The sequence below is a fragment of the Nannobrachium achirus genome (assembly GCF_963921795.1).
Source record: "Nannobrachium achirus genome assembly, chromosome: 4".
Taxonomy (NCBI): Eukaryota; Metazoa; Chordata; class Actinopteri; order Myctophiformes; family Myctophidae; genus Nannobrachium; species Nannobrachium achirus.
The window spans coordinates 28608090-28630926 of record NC_137813.1 but is presented as its reverse complement, the minus strand read 5'-3'; the positions used below and the strand labels follow the sequence as shown (position 1 = coordinate 28630926).

The window sequence follows — 22837 nt, the reverse complement described above, 5'->3', positions numbered from 1 at the left end:
AGATTTCAATTGTGTCTTGGCTGCAACATCATCGACAAACACTGCTTGTCTATCATCCTCCTCTCTCACCAGAGAGATGGTCTCCAGAGATACAACTCGCGCAATCCTCAAATATCTCCTGGCTTTAATCGTTACTGCCTCGCTGATCAGTAACTGTGTCTTGATATGGCTCAACACCCAACGTACGGCACCATGCCCCACACACCAGGTGCCACCAATCTCACCTGGGGTGCACAATGAACGCAGCCATGTCTTCGCTGACCTCTCAAAGGAAGAGCTCACCCAGGTGCGTGACTATGTGTCCAGAATCCCTGGGATGGACATACAGATTTCACCAGTAACACCTCCCTGGAAGGATTACCTCTACCTCATCGAACTGTCCTTGCCAAAGAAAGGGCAAGTCTTGCAGTATTTGGATGCTGATGGGCCCAAGCCAGAGAGAGAGGCGACCGCAGTGGTTTTCCATGGCACGAAGGGCTACGTAAAGGAGTACGTGGTTGGACCTCTCCCCAACCCAACGTACCATCGGGATGTCACCTCTGAGAGGTACCAAATGGAGATACCGATCACAGCCCGTCCCACACATACAGGGGAATACATGCTATTATTACCATTTGTTCAAGTCAGTGTGCTTATCCCGCTCAGAAAGCTAGTGAATGAGAGTTTTGGTCCTGATTTTGGTTTAGACCCGTACTTTCATGAAGCCATGCCCAGGGGGGTCAAGTCAGGGGACAGGATGACATGGTTGAGCTTTTGTCGCAAAGCCGAGGGGTTCTACCTCCACCCTGTGGGGTTAGAGCTGCTAGTTGACCACAGGAATACCAGTGCTAAGTTTTGGCGCATTGACAAAGTTGTATACAATGGGCAGTATTTCAACAGCGTACAGGAACTTAAAGACCAATACGAGGCAGGAACAGTGAAGAAAATCATCTTCAAAAACACACCAGATTACGGCTCTCTCAAACCCAGGAAGAAACCCACCGGTGTCGGACCCCAACAGTATCATGCTCAGGAAAAACGCTTCAGTATAAAGGGCAACCATGTTGTGTACCTCGACTGGAGCTTTGCCTTCGGTCTGAGTGTCCTCACGGGAATGAAAGTTTTTGATGTACGTTTTAAAGGGGAGAGGATCATCTATGAACTCAGTGTCCAAGAAGCCATGTCCGTTTACGGCTCAAACACAGCGCACATGATGCTCACCAAGTACCTTGACGCCAGCATGGGCATTGGACGCTTTGCCAATGACTTGGTCCGTGGGGTTGACTGCCCATACTCAGCTACATACATTGACACCTACCACTACGTGGACAATGATGCCCCACGCCGGGTCAAAAATTCTATTTGTGTCTTTGAGCACGACACGGGGCGTCCCCTGAGGAGGCACTTCAATGAGATATTCTATTACAGTTATGGAGGGTTGTCCAACAGTGCTCTTGTGTTCAGGACCATCACAGCCATCGGTAACTATGACTACATGTGGGATTTCATCTTCTACCAGAGTGGCTCTGTGGAGGCCAAGGTGCACGCCACCGGCTACATCTCTTCTTCCTACATGGTGGAAGGCAGCCATAAATATGGACATCAGGTGGCGAAGAATGTCCTGGGGATTATCCATACCCACTTCATTAACTTCAAAGTGGATCTGGATGTGTTAGGTGAGTAGTCTAGTCATGCCTGCAATCACATCAACAGTGTTGTTGCAGTGTCAATGTGTGTCACTGTTACAGTTACAGTGACACACACTGGTGAGAGTTTTGTATATTTGTTTACTCCAGGGTTGTCCAATTTTCTTTTTTAAATTGGGCTATATTTGAAAATATGAAAATACCTTAGGCTTAGGGCCTATGGCATCTCCTGTAATACTGTGCAATTGGACCCTAACAAAGTTGTATAGAAATGCATTGCATTACACTACACACATCTTGTCATAGTCTTTTGCAATGTAGCCAAATGTAATTCACACATCTGTGCTGTGATTCGTTTTTCAGCAATTTCTTTTTCAGTCTAGGCAAATTTAAACAGATGTGAAAAGGTCTCTTCAAAAGAAAAAGAAAATTGCCCTTAAATATCTTGAGAATGAGACAACACAAGGTACAATGTGCAAAAGTTCATTTCAAAACGCTTGTTTATGGCCTGCTATACTGGCGGGCCATAAATAATACATTTTAGGAAGTAGCCTCGTGCCACAAGTGACCACTGGGCTTTTTTTTTTAAACATTTGTTGATTTGATTTGAATTTATTTAATTTGACTTTTTAAATATTCACAGTAGTTATGTGTTAATGTTCCTGTGCCTGTGTGCATTTTGCTTGCTTTCTTCCACTAGGAGTGAAGAATGTGTTCCAGACCAAAGACATGGAGTTTGTGAACGTGTCTCTGCCCTGGATGCCTGAACGCTATGCCATGATACCTCAGCTGGTAGAGCAACAGATCAACACAGAACAGGTACAGTCACTTTTAACATTATCATAAATATCAGTTCTTCATTATGTCCCTTATAAAGATGCCCTGCAATGCCAATATTAGCCACTCAACCTATAGCCTATAGTGCTAGTGAATTCCTCCTTCAACCTCTAACACTGCTCACTTCATAGGAAGCAGCCCTGCGTTATGACACAAAGACCCCTCGCTACCTCCACATTGCCAGCAACCAGACCAACCGCTGGGGACACAAGCGCTCCTATCGGCTTCAAGTGTTCAGCTTCACCGGGGACCACCTGCCAGAGAGCCAGCCTGAGGAGAGGTCTATGTCCTGGGCTAGGTGAGAGGACAGTCAGGGTTCCTTGAGGAAGCCATGGGAGACTTAACTTCTTTCCTTTGACTTATGTTATACATGACTCTTGTCCAGGTATAAGGTAGCCATCACTAAACATAAGGACTTGGAGCAGACCTGTGGCAGTCTTTACAATCAGAACGACATGTGGATTCCAGCAGTTGACTTCAGCAAGTACATTCAAGACAACGAAAGCATTGATAATGAGGTGTGTATATCTACATAGGTGTGTATGTGATGTGTGTTTTGAAGCAATCAGTGGGGCAAATAATTCATCGAATGACCTGCACACTAAAGAGTGTGTGCATGTTCAGAGATTTTAGGGGAAAAAAAACATAATTTGTTGTCACCAAACATTATCAAACACACAAACACATTCTCAAAGTTGAAAAGTTGGGGGTTGGGGTTCTAAATTAACCCTTATAGATCTGTAACTCTGAGATTCATGAAAGTCCTTGAAATAGAAAAGTTTGCAAACCACTGATCTATACCCCTTTCATTTCTCAGGACCTGGTTGCCTGGGTAACCACTGGCTTCCTCCACATCCCCCATGCAGAAGACATCCCCAACACGGTAACCGTGGGCAACGGGGGCGGGGTTATCCTGCGCCCCCACAACTACTTTGACGAGGACCCGTCCATCCATTCTCCTGACGGGGTGTACATCGCCCCCGGCACCGAGCAGAGCTGTGACAACAACAAGATGGCCTGCCTTCATAAAGAATCCTGTAGGCCTGCGCTCGAACCCTTCACCTATGAGGGCTTCCATTATGATGATAGTTAAGGGGCTGGGGTTTTGAAGGAAAACATACGTATGTTTACAATACTTTTCATAGGTTAATAAATGGGTGAACATTTTACACGATTTTGTACCCTTTTTCACACAGAATCTATTTTAGTCAGGAACACTCACGTCAAAATAGATTGAACCACTTATTGCAACAAATGGAATGCAGTTAAACTTAAAGGGCTTTGCGCTCTGAGATGTTCCCTGAATTTTGTCTTGCTATGCAAACTCAGGGAACGTTAAGCAAAACCCCCATAGGGTTACAATAGCAGTACAATAGTACAGTAATACATTGACACATTAGCTTTAATCAGCAGACATAAGTCACAAGTATTTGAGCCTCTGCCAGACTCTGATCAAAAGGTGGAGGCTGGAGTGGAGGAGGCAGCTAAGCGGCAGCCTATGTGTCCTGCACGCTAAAGCTTCATAATCACTCTTCTTTGTGACTTTTGTTATTGTTTTTTTTTTGTTTTATTACCTTGCAGCCTTGTGCGAGTTGAAATAAAAGGAAATCTTTGTGTCAAATGTCTTTTGTAAAACTTTAATAACTGCTGAACGGACTGCAGAACAACTGAAGCATAAATAACACAACACACAAATGATGTTTTATTACTGAAAAACTACTTCATGGCTTTGATATCTGCCGATTTTGTATTGGTGAGGTAATGACATGAATAAACTAAAGCTATGCTTTGCCATGCACAAAAGCACAGAGGTCATCATGATGATGTACAGTATGTCGAGTCTGTTCTCAAGACTCACAAGACAGTTGTGCAGCTGAGTCGTCTATTTATTTTCCATGGATGGGATTGTATTTTGGCGTGTTTTTGTTTCTGCTTTGGATTTCAGGGATATTAAATTATGTAACTCCCATTCCTTTCACTTTGAACAATTCCTGCTTTTCTTCTAGTTAGGACATCCCTGTCTGGTGAAAAGATTCGCTTGTCACCTGCCTGCTTCTTTTCTGCATGGAGGCCAGAGTACAGGGTCAGTGAGCAGCCCGACCTGATCTGGGAAATGGCTACAATAAGTTCATGTTCATGACATTTGGCTTGTTTTTTCCAGGAATTGGACATTTCTCATCACTGATTTTAAGGCCTTTCTCCAGTTTGTAATGGATGAAAGGCTAAAGGTGATAGGCATTGATACTTGGATGTTTTTGTTTTAAGATATCTTTTTGTTTGTTTTGTTTTAGGAATCTGGACAACGTGGTTGTTTGCTCACAGGATGAGCTGTATGAGAGATAATGTACTGTAATGTACCTGTGTGTGTGAGTGTATGCCATGCGTGCGTGCGTGTGAGAGTTCAAAACGGGGCTGAAAATTAAGTCCCCGCCCGACTAATAACATATATATTTTAGGCCCGGCCCGAAAATGTCGGGTCCGGTTGGGTATAGGTCGGGTTCGAGCAGAATTTGATAACTCAAGTGTGTGTGTGAAACAGAGAGAGAAACTATGTTAGTGGGTTCTCTATTCATATGTGTAAGTTAAAGTTGATAAAACAATAAAGCTAAGTTCCTTGCACATAACAAAGGAGTGGACCTTATCTTTATATGGCCTATAATACAGTAATGATCCTGCCAGAATACAACTAGGCATATATAAATATGTCAAGGTTAACTTTGACATATTTGCAACAGGCCAACAATAAAACACCTCAAGTCTAACTAATATCTGATAACAGTTAGATAAAGTAATACAATAATTTCACTCCATTGTAATGTGACTTTGCTTAAGGTCAAACCCTCCACCTGGAATATAGCCTAACCATAACCTTCACATCTTATCACAAGACAATACACAGGTTGTAAAGGCAGGGTTTGAAGTCACCGCCACCGGAATCAATCTGCCATGGTCTTTATACTATCACACAGTAAAATCCTCAGTGTTCATGTATCCATTTACGGGGAGCCCGTCCTATTGTTCATTACTGAGATACAGTACCGGTACATAGACAACTGAGAGGGAGACAGAGGGAGTGCAAAGGAACAAAGCACTGGTCAACTTAACATACACGTGAGTCCAGAGTTAAAATATGTTGTTTCATATTTATTTATTTACTTTATTTTAGTGACAAAGCGATTAATTAAATACATTTCTTGTTTCTAACAAACTCAGACTTCAATCGTGTCTTGGCTGCAACACCAACGATAAACACTTTGGAGAAATGGTCTCCAAAGAAACAACTCGCACAATCCTCAAATATCTCCTGGTTTTCATCCTTACTGCCTCGCTGATCGGTAACTGTGTCTTGATATGGCTCAACACCCAACCTACAGCACAGTGCCCTGCGCAAGAGGTGCCACCGATCTCAACTGGGGTGCACAATGAACGCAGCCATGTCTTCGCTGACCTCTCAAGGGAAGAGCTCACCCAGGTACGTGACTATGTGTCCAAAATCCCTGAGATGAACATATTGATTGATCCACTAACACCTCCCTCGGAAGATTACCTCTATCTGATCGACCTTTCCTTGCCGAAGAAAGCGCAAGTCTTGCGGTATTTGGATGCTGATGGGCCCAAGCCAGAGAGAGAGGCGACCGCAGTGGTTTTTCATGGCACGAAGGGCTACATAAAGGAGTACGTGGTTGGACCTCTCCCCAACCCAACGAACCATCGGGATGTCACCTCTGAGAGGTACCAAATGGAGTTACCGATCACAGCGCGTCCCACTCATTCAGGGGAATACATAGTATTAATACCATTTCTTCTGTCCAATGTTATTAACCCACTCAGTACGCTAATGAGTGAGAGTTTTGGTCCTGGCGCAGCTTCAAACCTGAGCTTTTATGAGGGCATGCCCAGGGGGGTCAAGTCAGGGGACAGGATGACATGGGTGGGCTATTGTCGCAATGTTGAGGGCTTCTACGTCCACCCTGTGGGGTTTGAGGTGCTAGTTGACCACAGGAATACCAGTTCTGAGTTTTGGAGCATTGACAGAGTGTTGTACAATGGGCAGTATTTCAACAGCGTACAGGAACTTAAAGACCAATACGAAGCAGGGACAGTGGAGAAAATCATCTACAAAAGTATGCCAAATTACGCCTCTCTCAAACCCAGGAAGAAACCCACAGGTGTCGGACCCCAGCAGTATCATGTTCAGGAAAAACGTTTCAGTATAAAGGACAACCATGTCGTGTACCTCGACTGGAGTTTTGCCTTCGGTCTGAGTGTCCTCACAGGAATGAAAGTCTTTGATGTACGTTTTAATGGGGAGAGGATCATCTATGAACTCAGTGTCCAAGAAGCCATGTCTGTTTACGGTTCAAACACACCACACATGATGCTCACCAAGTTCCTCGACTCCAGCATTGGTATTGGACGCTTTGCCAATGACTTGGTCCGTGGGGTTGACTGCCCATACTCAGCTACATACATTGACACCTACCACTATGTGGACAATGATGCCCCACGCCGGTTCAAGAATTCTATTTGTGTCTTTGAGCACGACACGGGGCGTCCCCTGAGGAGGCACTTCAATGAGATATTCTATCACAGCTATGGAGGGTTGTCCAACAGTGCTCTTGTGTTCAGGACCATCACAGCCATCGGTAACTATGACTACATGTGGGATTTCATATTCTACCAGAGCGGCTCTGTGGAGGCCAAGGTGTACGCCACCGGCTACATCACCTCTTCCTACATGGTGGAAGGCAGCCATAAATATGGACACCAGGTGGCAGAAAACATCCTGGGGAACATCCATACCCACTTCATTAACTTCAAAGTGGATCTGGATGTGTTAGGTGAGTAGTCATGCCTGCAATCACATCAACAGTGTTGTTACCGTGACACACACTGGTTTTGTTTCCCCTAGGGATTTCCTTTTTTCTTTTTTGAAAATATCTTAGGGCTTTTGTTGGCAGTGTAGCCAAATGTAGGTTACTCATCTGGGCTTTGAACAAAACAAATTTTAATCAACCTTATTTCACATGCATGCATGTACTGCATTGCTATAATATTTTACAGTCAAATACATTAGCTTCTGTTCAAATGGCACTCTAGGCAAATATAACCAGAAAAGGTCTCTACATTTTGCTTTCAATCTTCCACTAGGAGTGAAGAATATGTTCCAGACCAAAGACATGGAGTTTGTGAACGTGTCTCTGCCCTGGATGCCTGAACGCTATACCATGATACCTCAGCTGGTAGAGCAACAGATCAACACAGAACAGGTACAGTCACTTTTAACATTATCATAAATATCAGTTCTTCATTATGTCCCTCAAAAAGGTGTCCTGTACTGCCAATATTAGCCACTCATCCTAGCCTAATAATGCTAGTGAATTCAAACTCCTCCTTCAACCTGCGTACAATAAGGTCAGACAAAAATGTTGTTTGTCCATCAGTCAACTTTAAGGCTCAATCAGGAGTTTGACCAGGGGTAGGCCAGGCGATGGACATTGCTCTTGTCTGTATATCTTTATGTATGTAACCCTGTTTTGTCAAATGTGTGTATATATGTTTTGCATACTTGGCTGCTGTTTCGCAAGACAGATTTCAGTGCAAACTGACAATAAAGTACTATATCATATCATATATCATAACCTCTAACACTGCTCACTTCATACTGTAGGAAGCAGCCCTGCGTTACGACACCAAGACCCCTCGCTACCTCCACATTGCCAGCAACCAGACCAACCGCTGGGGACACAAGCGCTCCTATCGGCTTCAAGTGTTCAGCTTCACCGGGGACCACCTGCCAGAGAGCCAGCCTGAGGAGAGGTCTATGTCCTGGGCTAGGTGAGAGGACAGTCAGGGTTCCGTGAGGAAGCCATGGGAGACTTAACCTCTTTCCCTTGGATTATGCTATACATGAAACCTGTGACCCCTGCCCCTCTCTCTCTCCATCCGACTCTTGTTTCTGGCTTTCCCCACCCACCTCTTGTGTCCAGGTATAAGGTAGCCATCACTAAACACAAGGACTTGGAGCAGACCAGCGGAAGTCTCTACAATATGAACGGGATCTGGACTCCAGCAGTCGACTTCAGCAAGTACATTCAAGACAACGAAAGCATTGTTAATGAGGTGTGTATGTATGTACGTGAATATGGGATGTACCGCTTTGTGTATGGAGGAAAAAAAAATATCAAACACACAAACACCTTCTCACACTTGGTTAATCTATTACAGTGGTTCTCAAAGTTGGGGTTCAAAAGGACTCTTTGGTCTATAACTTTAAATTAAACCAATTTGAGACGCACTGATCTATTCTTTTTTCGCCTTTCATTTCTCAGGACCTGGTTGCCTGGGTAACCACTGGCTTCCTCCACATCCCCCATGCAGAGGACATCCCCAACACGGTAACCGTGGGCAACGGGGGCGGGGTCCTCCTGCGCCCCCACAACTACTTTGACGAGGACCCGTCCATCCATTCTCCTGACGGGGTGTACATCGCCCCCGGCACCGAGCAGAGCTGTGACAACAACAAGATGGCCTGCCTTCATAAAGAGACCTGTAGGCCTGCGCTCGAACCCTTCACCTATGAGGGCTTCCATTATGATGATAGTTAAGGGGCTGAGGTTTTGAAGGGAAACATACGGCAGTATGTTTACAATATTTTTCATAGGTTAATAAATAGTTTAAAGTTTTGTTGCGATTTGTGATTTTGTACTTTTTTCACACAGGATAATCACTCTTCTTTGCGACCAAACAACTGGATGTGTTATTTTTGTGTTTTTCTTTTTTTATTATTTCTTTGATTTGTTGTGCGTGTTGAAAAAAAAGTACATGTTTGTATGTATCAAATGCCTTTTGCAGTCTATAATAACTGTTAAACACACCGCAGAGTAACTGAAGCTTTAATAACATAAGTGAGATTTTACTACCGAAACTACTTGTGGTATTTGATATCTTTGGATTTTGTATTGGTGATGTAATCACATGAATAAACTTTTTCCATGATTGCCAATGCCTCATAAAATGTACATACAATGTAATCGATGCACATGTTTGCCAATAGAAAACCATCTCTGAAACATGCCTTATTTTCAGCTAAACAATATAACAACAGTTATAACAACAGGCCCAAACTCAACACACACTATCAGTGTTAAAATCACATACAGTATATTTTTCACACAACCATCATTATACCATCATTACCATAAGTAGTTTTCTGCAAGTGCACTTAAATTCCTCCTTCATTTGGAGGCAGCAGACGTTAAAGTGGCACCCAGTAATGACCCTTTGAGATTCTTGTACTGGTACCAGTCTCTGCTGAATAAAAACACTCATGAAGCATTCCCTTCTGAGCAGTGGTTTTGTAACAAAGTAGGAACATCTGGAAGTCATCAGCTGTGTGCAGGCGAAGCTCTGGGCCTGACCTGTGAACCCTCAGCAGGAGAAGTGATTTACCCACAAACTGCTTATTAATTACTTTGGAGAAAATTAAGGCAAGGAAGCTATTTGAAGTCTTTATTCAGGATTCGGGATTGCTCTTATCTACAATCACAAGAATGCAATATTTCAAGCTGTGCTAAATAATATGGTGCTTCAAATCTCATGTAATGGTAATACACTAAGTAAAGGATTCACTACACCCACCATTTTTCCTTACACCACTTTCAAGCTGACATGCGAGACCCTGAATATCAGAGCTGCGAGGCTGCATATTATGTGATCTTCATGTTTTACAGCAAACCTAAGCCTACAGTACACTTGCTATTAAAAGTAGATTTATTTTCTTGTATTGCTGGCAAGTTGTGATAAACTCCACCCTCTAGAATTCCAGGAAAGTTAAAACCTACAATTTCACTATTTGACACTTGACACTTTTGTGTGTGTGTGCGTGCGTGTGCAATGCTGAGTTTCTGTGAAACCTCAAACCTGTATGTTTTATCCACAGTTTGTAAAGGTTGCACAGTGTTAACACCTTTATTTATTTATTTATGTATTTAACACATATTACATTCTTGGCCATCATTCATTGAAAGCTTATCTCCTGGCAGGACAAAGACATGGACAGTATGTTTTCCGTTTAAACAGGGAGCCATCTGTGAGTCGGTCCAGCTGGTCAGGGAGTCATCTACACTCACTCACTCACTCACACACACACACACACACACACACACACACACACACACACACACACACACACACACACACACACACACACACACACACACACACACACACACACACACACACACACACACACACACACGCGTATACACGTATACACGTATGTGTTTGTAGATGACTCATTTATAAATGCATACACAAGCTTACATGGAAACGTGTATCTATATGAGCACACAACTTAGAAAGCAGCAGGACCACTTCCTCTTGTTCCGTTCCCATGAAGCATACAGAGAAAGTGTGTGCGTGCGTGTGTGAGAGGCAAGTGCGCGCACGCGCTTGGCTCTCTCTGATGTGGTTTCAATTTCGTACTTCCTGGACACACAATGGGGAGTAACAGGACTTTTACACGTGTGTGTATGTGTGTGTGTGTGTGTGTGTGTGTGTGTGTGTGTGTGTGTGTGTGTGTGTGTGGAAACACTGCCTTAGTAATCCATCCAAATATCAATGCATAAATTGCACATGATCCCTTAATCATCAAGCATTTGTGTCTCCGTGTGAAAATTCATATGAATACACAATACACGTCTTTTTTTGTTTCTTTTTTTTCTTTTTTCTTTACAGTTTTTCTTTTGTTAACAGACCAGACCAAGCAGCTGAACCTCTTTCTGCAACAATCAATTTCTTCTTTTATTTAGAGAGAACACACACGCATACCGGTACAAAATCCCCTTTTCTAACATTTTGTAGAAAAATAAACAAATCATAAAAAAAACGATTGGGGGCTGGGTTTGCTGAGTGGTTCAGTCTAATGCAGCCTGACAGCCAGTCACAGGTTAAATTCCAAAGCATGACGACCTTTGCTGCTCCGTCTCTCTCACCCTGTTTCCTTTCACTCCTCACTGTGAAATCCAAATAAAGAAAGTAAAGCCCCCCAAAATATATACATAAAACTATTAGTTATCCATCGCTAAATGTCAGTGGTTTTCAACCCTTTTCATACCAAGGTCCATTATTTATTCAGCATTTGAGTCACGGACCACCATTTGATAATTGATAATTGTACAATATCCTCGAAAGTCGAAAAATGATGGGTTGTTAACAAAACATATAGTCTGAATATCTGTATGTACTTCTGCAATGTCCAGCTGAAATGTACTGTAAGTGTACAGGACATCTTGTTTTTGGCTGTTTGACCTTTCCCAGAGCGTTCACAAACTTCATAGGGAGGCGTTCTCATGGGAGATTGGACCAAAACAAGCAATAACTCTGCTCAGTGCTTCTTTCCTTGAGGAGTAGACAAAGTAAAGAAGATGGAAAGATTTCCACCCTCTTTACGTTTGTATTAACATTAGCCAAAGCTAAAAACATTAACAAAATATTTATAGTACATAAGTGTTCTCTCAGTGAGTCAACAACGCCATTGCTGTCTCGTTACAAACCTTATTTGTAATATTAAAAACAAATTTGGAATTTAGGTGTGACTTGTTTTTTAAGTAAAATTTATTGTATTTTTTTTATGGATCAGATGTCATGATGTCACAATAATCTGAATCTCCCAGATTTACCAAAACATATGTTGTCCTGAGTGTGTAATACTGTCCCAGGTCTAATGTAAAAATCCACATAGTAAAGCTAAATCAATCACATGTGTTATTAAGAAACCAGTCCAACACACTAACAGGTCTAATTCATTGGTTTACAAACTTTTACATTTGGTGTGACAAAAGCACTATAGTGAATGAAATGAGCTGATCTACAAGCTCACAACGCGCAGCAAAATTACACGTTGTGAGCATGTAGATCTGCTCTTTTTACTTTTATGTAGAATTATTATTATTATTATTATTTTGTTTCTGAAATTCTGAAATTCTTTGGAAAATAATGTTGATGTTAGTGAAAAAATTACCCAACAATAGCTCCCAAGCCAGTGTTTGGGATACACGAAATATACAAATATTCTATTTGACAAAACAAAGGAGAATCACTCCTCAAACTTCATGGCTCCATCAAAGCCATCATAGGTGAAGGGTTCAAGCACGGGGCTGCAGGTCTCTTTGGCAAGGCATGCCATCCTGTTATTGTCACAGCTCTGCTCGGTCCCGGGTCCCACGTACACCGAATCAGGAGAATGGATGGACGGGTCCTCATCAAAGTAGTTGTGGGGGCGGAGGATAACCCCACCCCCGTTGCCCACGGTTACCGTGTTGGGGATGTCCTCAGCATGTGGGATGTGGAGGAAGCCAGTGGTTACCCAGGCAACCAGGTCCTGAGAAATGAACATGCAAAACAAATACCAAGATCATGTTGAATCATTTCCAACAAGAGGTGGGGTTATGTCTGTCCATGGATAATCTCGCAAACCACTCTCCTGATCATTGCCAAATTTGTTCTGCAAGCTGCCAATATAGGCCAATGAATCAAATCTAATATGTTGATGACAGACATCATACGTCATGTGGCCAGTCTCTGCTGTCAGTGATCTATGACACTCCCCACCCCATCTTTTGACTTCCATTATAACATTCACGTTAAATTAAGCTAAAAAAGAATAACACTTGAGATAAGTTTGGTCGTTCCAGCGGTTGGCAAGATTAGCTCTGTGCACGCACGCACGCACACACACACACACACACACACACACACACAAACTGACCTCGTTGTTGATATTTTCATTGTCTTCGATGTACTTGCTGAAGTCCACAGCTGGTGTCCACATGTTGTTCTGACTGTAAAGACTGCTGCTGGTCTGCTCCAAGTCCTTATGTTTAGTGATGGCTACCTTATACCTGAAGAGAAGAAATAAAGAAATAAAGTGCATACACTATGACACACAATACAAGCATGTCAATTTGAGATAGATTTACATTTCCGATTGATTATATGCCACCATGAGCTTTGGACCTATAGCAGGGGACCTGTCCTCTCACCTAGCCCAGGACATAGACCTCTCCTCAGGCTGGCTCTCTGGCAGGTGGTCCCCGGTGAAGCTGAACACTTGAAGCCGATAGGAGCGATTGTGTCCCCAGCGGTTGGTCTGGTTGCTGGCAATGTGGAGGTAGCGAGGGGTCTTGGTGCCGTAACGTAGGGCTGCTTCCTATGAAGTGAGTCAAGGTCAGGAACTGGGTCAAATCCTTTTTAACCTTATATTGTCAGAATTGGGGTATTTGTCACAGTGTGGTATTGTGTAAGTGCCACTAATACCTGGCCATCACAAATATATAGACGTGAGTGTGCTGCATTAAATGTTCCAAAATGGAATAGCCACACAACATAATCTTGTGCTATTGGACACATTTACAGTAGCTAGTGGCCAGACCATGCACCATGCTTCAAATAACTCAACACAGTACGTATGCAAGCTCTTTCTACTAAAATGTTTGAGCTGTGTCATTTAGGCTACTCGTCCATGAAGAAGACATTTCATTAAGAATAATCAATATATTATACAAGTTACAAGTATACAATTTCTAAAACAATTAAGAACCAGCACAGTCATTGAAATTAACCTACTTTGCCTGTATTTCCCATTCTAATGAAGCATTACTGTGGGAAAATAATATATATTTGCATTAACAGTGACCTGTTCTGTGTTGATCTGTTGCTCTACCAGCTGTGGCACCATGGCATAGCGTTCAGGCATCCAGGGCAGAGACGTGTTGACATACTGCATGTCTTTGGTCTGGAACACATTCTTCACTCCTGAAGAGATAACACCAAACACAAAAATGCCTCTGTTATTTATGTACACATAAAAGTTAACTGTGGTGCATATATGTAGATTTATATAATGTGTTGGAATTGAGCATAATCGACTGGGTAAACATTGAATGGCCCTCCCATTCGATCTATTCTGTGAACCATCAAAGTTTGAGTTTTCCCACTGTGATTTGGTTGTGGACGAATATGTTCGAAATGTTGAGTACTTGAGTTCCTTCCACAGCAAGGATGCTCACAGTGACAGGCACATGATTGGTCAGAGAGTCGTTCAAGGTTCAAGGTTCAAGGTTGTACTTTTTGTACAGTTACTTTATCTTTTGTACATGGTACATACAGTAAGAGTAAAAATTGGTTTTGTTTGGCATCCTTCGGACAATGCAGTGGAATAACAGCAAACAATATAATAACAGCAAACAACAGAACAAAACAAAAATTATCTAAGAGGATAATAATAAGACGTAGAAAGATTTGAGAAAAGAAAGACTGCAAAAGGCAAAAGAGCAAAGAGAAAAATAAAAGAGCAACCTCAAATATACATTACCAGTAGTTGCTACTGTACTTAACTTTTTTGTAAACATCTTCATAGTATGTTCTATGTGCAACAGGTTAGTATATTCAACTTCACAGTATACATTTATGTACAGTAAACAGTAGGTGCAATTCAACTTCACAGTATCTCTTTATGTAAACAGCTTAAGCATAATATGTGCATTGCAACTGAACTGTGTGTGTGTGTGTGTGTGTGTGTGTGTGTGTGTGTGTGTGTGTGTGTGTGTGTGTGTGTGTGTATATACAGGGTATATATATATATATATATATATATATATATATATATATATATATAGATACATATAAAACTGCTAAAGTTTTATTTTTATTTTGTATTGCTATTACCGGTATTTGGATATTTGTTTTTTGTCTTTGCCCTGTTTTTAATTTGACCCTTTAGTTACAAGTTGGGTCCCATGTAATTGGTTGGTTCTGGTTGCCTATAATGGTGTTTTTATGCCATGCTTTTAACCCTACAGCACTTTGAGATTCGCAAGAATGTACAGTGCGTTATAATGCATTATTATTATTACTCACCTAACACATCCAGGTCCACTTTGAAGTTAATGAAGTGGGTATGGATGTTCCCCAGGACATTCTTCGCCACCTGGTGTCCATATTTATGGCTGCCTTTCACCATGTAGGAAGAGGAGATGTAGCCGGTGGCGTGCACCTTGGCCTCCACAGAGCCACTCTGGTAGAAGATGAAATCCCACATGTAGTCATAGTTACCGATGGCTGTGATGGTCCTGAACACCAAGGCGCTGTTCACCATGCCTCCGTAGCTGTTGTGGAAAAAATCAGAGAAGTGCCTGCGGAGAGGCTGGCCAATGTTGTGCTCGAAGACGCAGATGGAGTTCTTGAACTTCACGGGTTCGTGGATGTCGATGTAGCGGTACGTGTCGATGTATGTAGCCGAGTAGGGGCAATCCACCCCGCGGACGAGTTCGTGCGCAAAGCGGCCAATTCCGATGCTCGAGTCCAGAAACTTGGTCATCATCATGCCGGGTGTCAGCGAACCATACACCGACATGGCCTCCTGCACGCTCAGCTCGTACACGATCCTCTCGCCCTTGAAGCGCACGTCAAACACCCTCATGCCGGTGAGGGAGCTCAGGCCGAAGGCGAAGCTCCAGTCGAGGTAGAGAACGTGGTTGTGCTTGACGCTGAAGCGTTTCCCCTCTGCGTAAAGCTGCTGGGGACTCAGCTGCAGGGGTTTCTGGCGCGGCTTCAGCGATGCGTAATTGTTGCGCGTTTCCATGTAAGTGATTTTCTCCACCGTGCCATTGTCATACTGTCGTTTTAGATCCTCTATCGAATCGAAGTATTTGCCGTTATACATCACCCTCTCCACGCTCCAGTGGGACACATTGACACTCTGATGGTTAACCTGCACTTCCAATCCAACCGGGTGAATGTACATCCCGCTCATATCTCTGAAGAAAGAGACCCACGTTTTCCTGTCTCCCGATTGCACCCCGCGGGGCATCCCCTCAAATGGACTCAGCTTCTTGTTCTGGTCCACGTCGAAGCTTTCCTTTAAAAGTTTACCAAGCTTTGAAAACACCTGGATCTCCATAAAGACGAACAGCTGCGCGTATTCCCCGATTGTGACCGTGCGCGCGGAGATGGGCATATCGGTGACGTTGTACCTCTCCATAGTGACATCTCTGCAGGAGGTCGGGTTGGGAAGAGGTCCCACCACATACTCCTTAATGAGACCCTTTGAGCCGTGGAAAACTACTGCGGTCGCCTCTCTCTTCGGCTTGGGGCTGTTTTTAACGTCCAAGTAGCGCAGCGTCTCGGCCTTCTTTGGCAGAGATAGGTCTATCAGGAACAAAAAGTTATCCGAGGGTTTTGCAAGCGGACGGTTGGTTATATCCAGGTCTTTCTTACTGAGCATATAGTCCCGGACTTGCAAGTACTCCTCCCGGGTGAGGTCGGCGAAGACCCGGCTACGCTCGTCGTGTTTCCCCTGCGGGAGGTGCGACTGGCCGAAGCATTTGGGAACCTTGCCTGAGCTGATGCAGATCAGGACTATATTGAGAATCACAGAGAAGAGGACGAAGAGAATGAGCACCCATTTCAGTAAAGAATTCATCCCCTGAGCTACCGTTCCACGCTACGCACAGAAGAGAGGAGAGGGTGTGCGAGAGATGCGCCCAGGCCACAAGCCAGTGGTCAAAATGATTTGGGAACTTAAGAGACCCACCCCAAAGTCTCCACATCCATTAAACACCCTGCCCCTCTCAACGCCCCTCAGAAATACATTCTTTCCCAGTATTTGAAATCAGCTGAGCTATCAGCAGAAAAACAAACATGACAATCAATCATGCATGTTTTTTTTCCTATCAAATAAATAATCTGACAAAACACAAGTGTAGGCCTATAGACTACACAGACAAATCCTATTCTGGAAGTGTAAGAAATTACTCATACCGGACAATATTTATTTATTATATCATAATAATCATATAGCTTGAATTTATATAGCGCCTTTCTTTCATGAACCCAAGGAAGGACCCTTTACATAAAAAACAATGAACAGCCAGCAAACAAAACACTAACACACAACCAACAAAACAACAAACAACAATTTGCCATAAGCCTGAGAGAATAGGTGTCTTTAGTTTTCAAGAAGGCAGCAGTCAAACGAGTCCAGTGTTCAGTGGCGAAGCTACAAGCAGAAATATTGGGGGTCTGCAGTGTTTATACAACAAACCATAACTCTATGTGATCTATCAGCTTCAGCTTTCCTCCTGTGGTCCTGTGGTCTATCACTACTATCACTGTACAATGTTTTTTTAGACTGACAGTGTGTGTGTGTGTGTGTGTGTGTGTGTGTGTGTGTGTGTGTGTGTGTGTGTGTGTGTGTGCGTGCGTGCGTGCGTGCGTGCGTGCGTGCGTGCGTGCGTGCGTGCGTGCGTGCGTGCGTGTTTGTGTGCGTGTGCGTGTGTGTGTGTGTGAGAGAGAGAGATAGAGAGAGAGAGAGAGAGAGAGAGCTCTGCATCTGCATAGTGTTGCTGTCAGGCTGACACCTGTATATATAGAGCAGGGGTACCCAAAACCCAGGGGATCCCTAAAGGATAAGCTTAAAGTGCAATGTTGATTTCTCACTCAACAGTAAAGACAACATACATTATAAATATATACAGGGTATCTGCACATTTTGTAAAGTTACAATTTAATTAGGCTACAAGACCTTTTTAATATCAAATTGGCCAAATTGTCAACTGTAAGAAAGGGGCAAACATCCTGATTGGCTACATTGGCATCTAAAGTTTGCAGGTAAAATATGCCTCGAATCATGAACGCTGCATGCGTCCGATTGCAAACACAAAACTATATTCTACACTCCAACAAGTTGTCTGTGCAATAACTTCAATATCTATCCACCAACTTACAGATTTCATCAACTTACAGACACTACAGATTCCTTTCACCTCTATAATGACTGATTTCCAAACATTGCAGGCCCACAATAAGGATCACTTTTTCTAACTCAGGGCTTTATTGTGTGAAACACTAATCTGAGCGAAGTTGGGGTCCACAAATAGTAACCATTTGACCTAAAGGTGACACAAATCTCTCACTCCATTTCCTTCTCATTCATAGGCAGTCTCTCACACTCACTAAACACACAGGTCCAGAACAACAATGGACGGAGAGGGTGTTTTTTCTCTAGTTATGTGAGGTTGCAGGGAAAACAATCGTTATCTTGATTGGGTTGCCGTAGCCCACTGTGTCCTTAATTGTTCGCCGTTGGGAGTATCTTTTTTCCTTTCCCCAGTTCAGGCGTAGGGCCAGCATTCTCTCTGTGAGGTTTTGATGTAAAGCGAGTAGCCATGGGAGGTTTTGCCAGACCTAGTAGGGAACAAACACTTCTTAATCGAGTGTACATCTCACATATTCCCCTGCCGTTTACGAACAGCCTGTAAAAGGAGACAAAGTAGGCCTACAATAACATCTGGATGAAAGTAGATTAAAAAAGTAGGCTCTTTGTGCAGAGCTTAATAGCAGTAAATTATTGATTAATTAGTAATTATTGAGTAAAAAGTAAGCATCCATGCTCATGTGCACTACCTACATAGACATTTTTTGGTGTGTGTGCATTCACAATTCATTCACTCCCACCCCACCCCATTAGCCTGTGACAGGTTCATTTACTTTTCAGTCAACCACACCTACACAATCACACTGCTTCATTTGGAATAGCTGATATTAAACTTATATTGTTTATATTAAGGGCACAACATGTTAACATTGTAGGGTTGGTTACACATGCTATTGTTTGTTATATTAATCATTTGTTTCTGTCTTGTATGGGGATGAGGAGGTTCCTTGTATATCTGAGGGGAAAATAGCTGATCTAGAAGCTCACAACAAGTTATGTGATACGATGTGAGCTTGTACTGTAGATCTATTATTGTCGTTGGATGTTCGCCCCAGAATAGGGGGCCATTGTGCTACCATGTCATGGGGGATTTTGTTTTAGTTCCTTTTGCTTTGTATACAGTTGCAATTTGTGCCCATCTTGTGTGTTGGCCAAGCCACTATATATGATCCCCTTGTGTCATTGTGTGCGCGTGTGAGTGTGCTGCGTGTGTGTCTGAGTGAGGGCTCACACTGAACGCAATAAGACAATAATAAAGCCAAAGAGAATTGGTTAACTGTGGTATACAGTACACCCATTTACTATAAACCTACTATTAAATGTATGCCAACAGTAACAATATACCTCTCTCTCCCTGTGTTATCGCAGATTATCTTTTTTCTTGGAGTTGACAAAGTCTCTTCTATTGCTTGCTGATGTAAGGTGACCTGATACTATAGCCGATCTGGTTGGCTGGCGTAAATATTTGCAAGTGAGTTGAGAGGTAGAAGAGGGCTGTTAATTCTCCAGTATTGTTGTGTCCAATATACACACCACACGCGTACACAGCAACCAGGACCTGGATATTTGTGTTTACAGATCCTTGGTTGGACAGAAGTTCTGCTGATGCACGCACACACGCATGCACGAATGCACACGCACACGCATGCACACACGCGTGCACATGCACACACGCACACACGCACGCACGCACGCATGCACACACACACACACACACACACACACACACACACACACACGTCACACATGTCTGGTCTCACTTAAACTTTATAAATGGCTGTTTACGTTGACCTCAGTCACTCCATACATTCCAGAGGTTCTGGGTTGACTGCAGTGACATCCTCATGGCCAGCTGCTTGTATAAGACATGAGGAGGAGAGAGAGATCTCCCAACTTTATGTCCTTGTACTGTATGTACTCTTGTACCTTGAATTCATTGAAGTTAGATGTCACCAGACACATCAGTATAGTCAGAGCTGTCTGATCGTCTGGTAGGTTACACAAGACTAGAGACAACCCATCATGAAACAGTTGACAGTAGGAGCAGAACAACATGGAATCATACAGGATATATGGTTGAAATAAAATAACTTTTCTTTTACCCATTAAGACCTGAGGCCGATTCTACGAATAAATGCCTTCTACAGCAGTACTGTAGTTCTCAAACCTTTTCGTGTCAAGGAACCCCAAAATGATTGTGCAGCCATCTGAAATGGTTTTGTGCCAGGGACCTCCAGAAGTGAAGATTTGTCTTAAATATTCAAGATTTTTCAAACACAAAACAGGTACAAGCTCGCAGCACGGCTGGAAGTGACATGCTGTGAGCTTGTCTAGCTGCTATTTTTGAGAACCCCTGTTCTATAGCTTAAACTTAGAGTTTTCTGAAAATAGCTGTGGCTGTTCTTCGTGAAACAAACCATAATAGCCTTTTAAAGAAACATTATTTTTCTGCCAGCATATAGAATAACATTTCTATCTTCGCTCCTCCACAGGCTCTTCCATCGACCTGCTACTTCTCATCAACAAACTGTTATGGTGTGTTCTCCTCTGCTGAGATGGAGAGAAAGAGAGAGAGAGAGAGAGAGGGGGTAGAGGCAAAGAGAGGTAGGACAGTAGTATGATATGAAGGGATGAGGAGCAGAGACATGCTGGGCCCCTGTGGAATTCCACCACCGCATGGAATGCAGTGGTGGAAAAGGTACTTGCGTGTTTTACTTAAGTAAAAGTATCAATACTGCAATGTGGTGAATTAAAAATGTACTTGACTAAAAGTACAAAGTATTGGTATCAAAATGTACTCAAAGTACCAAAAGTAGAAAGTATTAATTATGCAGAATGTTCCATTTCAACTTTTCAAATTAAAAATTTAAAAATCTTTTGAAAAAAGCAGATCTACAAGCTCACAATGTGTCGCATCGCAACACATTGTCAGATAACATAAGATAAGTGGTTGAGACTATTATGTAACAGTCTTCCTAACTATACTGGACCACCCAGATGGATAAACAATTAAACATCACATGCTGTGGAAATAAAAACAATGGTAATTATAGTTTCTTCTTCTTTGTGGTCTGCTTACTAAGTTGTACATGCATGTGTTTATGTACAGGCACATGGGAGATAAATAAAATAACTAAATGTATTAATAGGCCTTATTACTTTTATTAATTCTTCATTTTTTTTTATTCATAGCACAAAGTAGGCAATTGGAAAATAAGCCTTGTTTTTTCACAATGGTTTTGGAAAACAAGTATTTTATTTCATAATAACAATAATAATTTAAACAAATTAAAGAATCCTACACAGATTTACTCATCTCAATGAATTCGTAAATGTACTCAATAAAGATAGCACATAAAATCCCCTTTATTGATAGAAACATGTATGTCTGACCTTGTAGCTTAGAAAAGCTTTCAAAAAGAAAATAAACCGTATAAACAACAAAGGATTCTACACAAATCACAAAGGGTTTTTAGTTTATATTTATCCCACAAGTAACTGCACTCAGTCAGTTTAACAGGAAATCAGAAATCAGATAGGCCTATCAGAAGTAGAACTGTATTATTATAGATAGATAGGCTATCAGAACTGTAGACCAAATTAATCACAACATGATGGTTTTGTTCTCATGACCTGTATCTAATTTCATCTCACTCACTATTCCTGCTTTCGGTTCTCTGTCTATATATTACAAATGATGAAGAAATAAGATGTTACATTGAGTTTATCATTCAACTGCACTGGGAAAATATAATAGAAAGTCTCCTCTTCAGATAATTATCATTTTGTGTAACCATATTTTGCATGATATGGTATAGAATTGTGTAATTTTGGTGTAATGGGTATTGGGAACACAAGCAGCTTGTAGATCTGCTATTTTTGGAGCTGTGTGCAGCTCCCTATACGTGGCTGTGTGGGTCTGTGTGTCTGTGTGTGTGTCTGTCTGTCTGTGTGTATGTAGCCTGACTTCGGCGCGTAACTAGTGCCGCACCATTTACGCCACTCGCGCAATATATACATCAAAATGTGCGGCTCGGCCGGGAATGGTGTTCTATTACCTTTCGTTCCGATCCGCCTTACCATGCCGACGTAATCGGCAAAAAACGACGCTTAATTGTCCCCATTGACTTATAATGGGACAATGCAAGAAATCACTTTCAAGTATTTTTCTCTCGTAAACCATAGGAGCTACAGTTTCAAACCTCGGAGAGGAGATTCATAATGATTTTAAGAATGAATCGAAAAATAATTACATCACTCGGCCTCATGGTGGCGCTATAACGGCCCACTTTACGTTTTGCCCCGTAACTCTTGAACCGTAGATCGGAAAATTAAAATTCTTTTTTCCCTGGATTCCTGGGTCAAGACGCATCTCCCCATATAGGCCACGCCCATTTGCGCCAGGATAGATTTTCCGCCATCTTGAATTTTCTCCAAAACACACTTTTTGCTCCTTTTCCTACATATTTTCTTCAAATGTCACAAAAATCGGTACACATGATCTACACACACACACACACACACACACACACACACACACACACACACACACACACACACACACACACACACACACACACACACAGCTCCACTTCAC

General features: G+C 42.5%; 2 protein-coding genes across 2 annotated transcripts; one reads left to right on the top strand and one right to left on the bottom strand.

The window, feature by feature from the left end:
* Positions 1-76: 76 nt before the first annotated feature.
* Positions 77-9070, top strand: LOC308282811 (uncharacterized protein; the record flags this gene model as incomplete). The annotated part of the gene is made up of 10 exons (XM_080723198.1): positions 77-1655; positions 2326-2444; positions 2594-2760; positions 2848-2980; positions 3280-3550; positions 5837-7303; positions 7614-7732; positions 8134-8300; positions 8453-8585; positions 8795-9070. The coding sequence occupies 10 exons, from the start codon at positions 77-79 to the stop codon at positions 9068-9070; spliced, it is 4431 nt and encodes a 1476-aa protein (XP_080579324.1).
* Positions 9071-10481: 1411 nt separating this feature from the next.
* aoc2 (amine oxidase copper containing 2) lies at positions 10482-17009 on the bottom strand. Its single transcript, XM_080723808.1, has 5 exons — positions 15384-17009; positions 14161-14279; positions 13508-13674; positions 13234-13366; positions 10482-12846 (listed from the first exon to the last, which is right to left on the bottom strand). The coding sequence occupies exons 1-5, from the start codon at positions 16945-16947 to the stop codon at positions 12562-12564; spliced, it is 2268 nt and encodes a 755-aa protein (XP_080579934.1). The 5' UTR covers positions 16948-17009; the 3' UTR covers positions 10482-12561.
* Positions 17010-22837: the final 5828 nt, after the last annotated feature.

What these genes read in the sequence shown, in the direction of transcription:
- aoc2 (XM_080723808.1), bottom strand. Translation starts at nt 16,947, where the DNA reads ATGAATTCTTTACTGAAATGGGTGCTCATTCTCTTCGTCCTCTTCTCT. An exon ending in AACAGATCAACACAGAACAG is followed by an intron (nt 13,675 to 14,160) that starts GTCACTGTTAAT and finishes CTCACTTCATAG; the next exon opens with GAAGCAGCCCTACGTTACGG. An exon ending in AGGTCTATGTCCTGGGCTAG is followed by an intron (nt 13,367 to 13,507) that starts GTGAGAGGACAG and finishes TCTTCTCTTCAG; the next exon opens with GTATAAGGTAGCCATCACTA.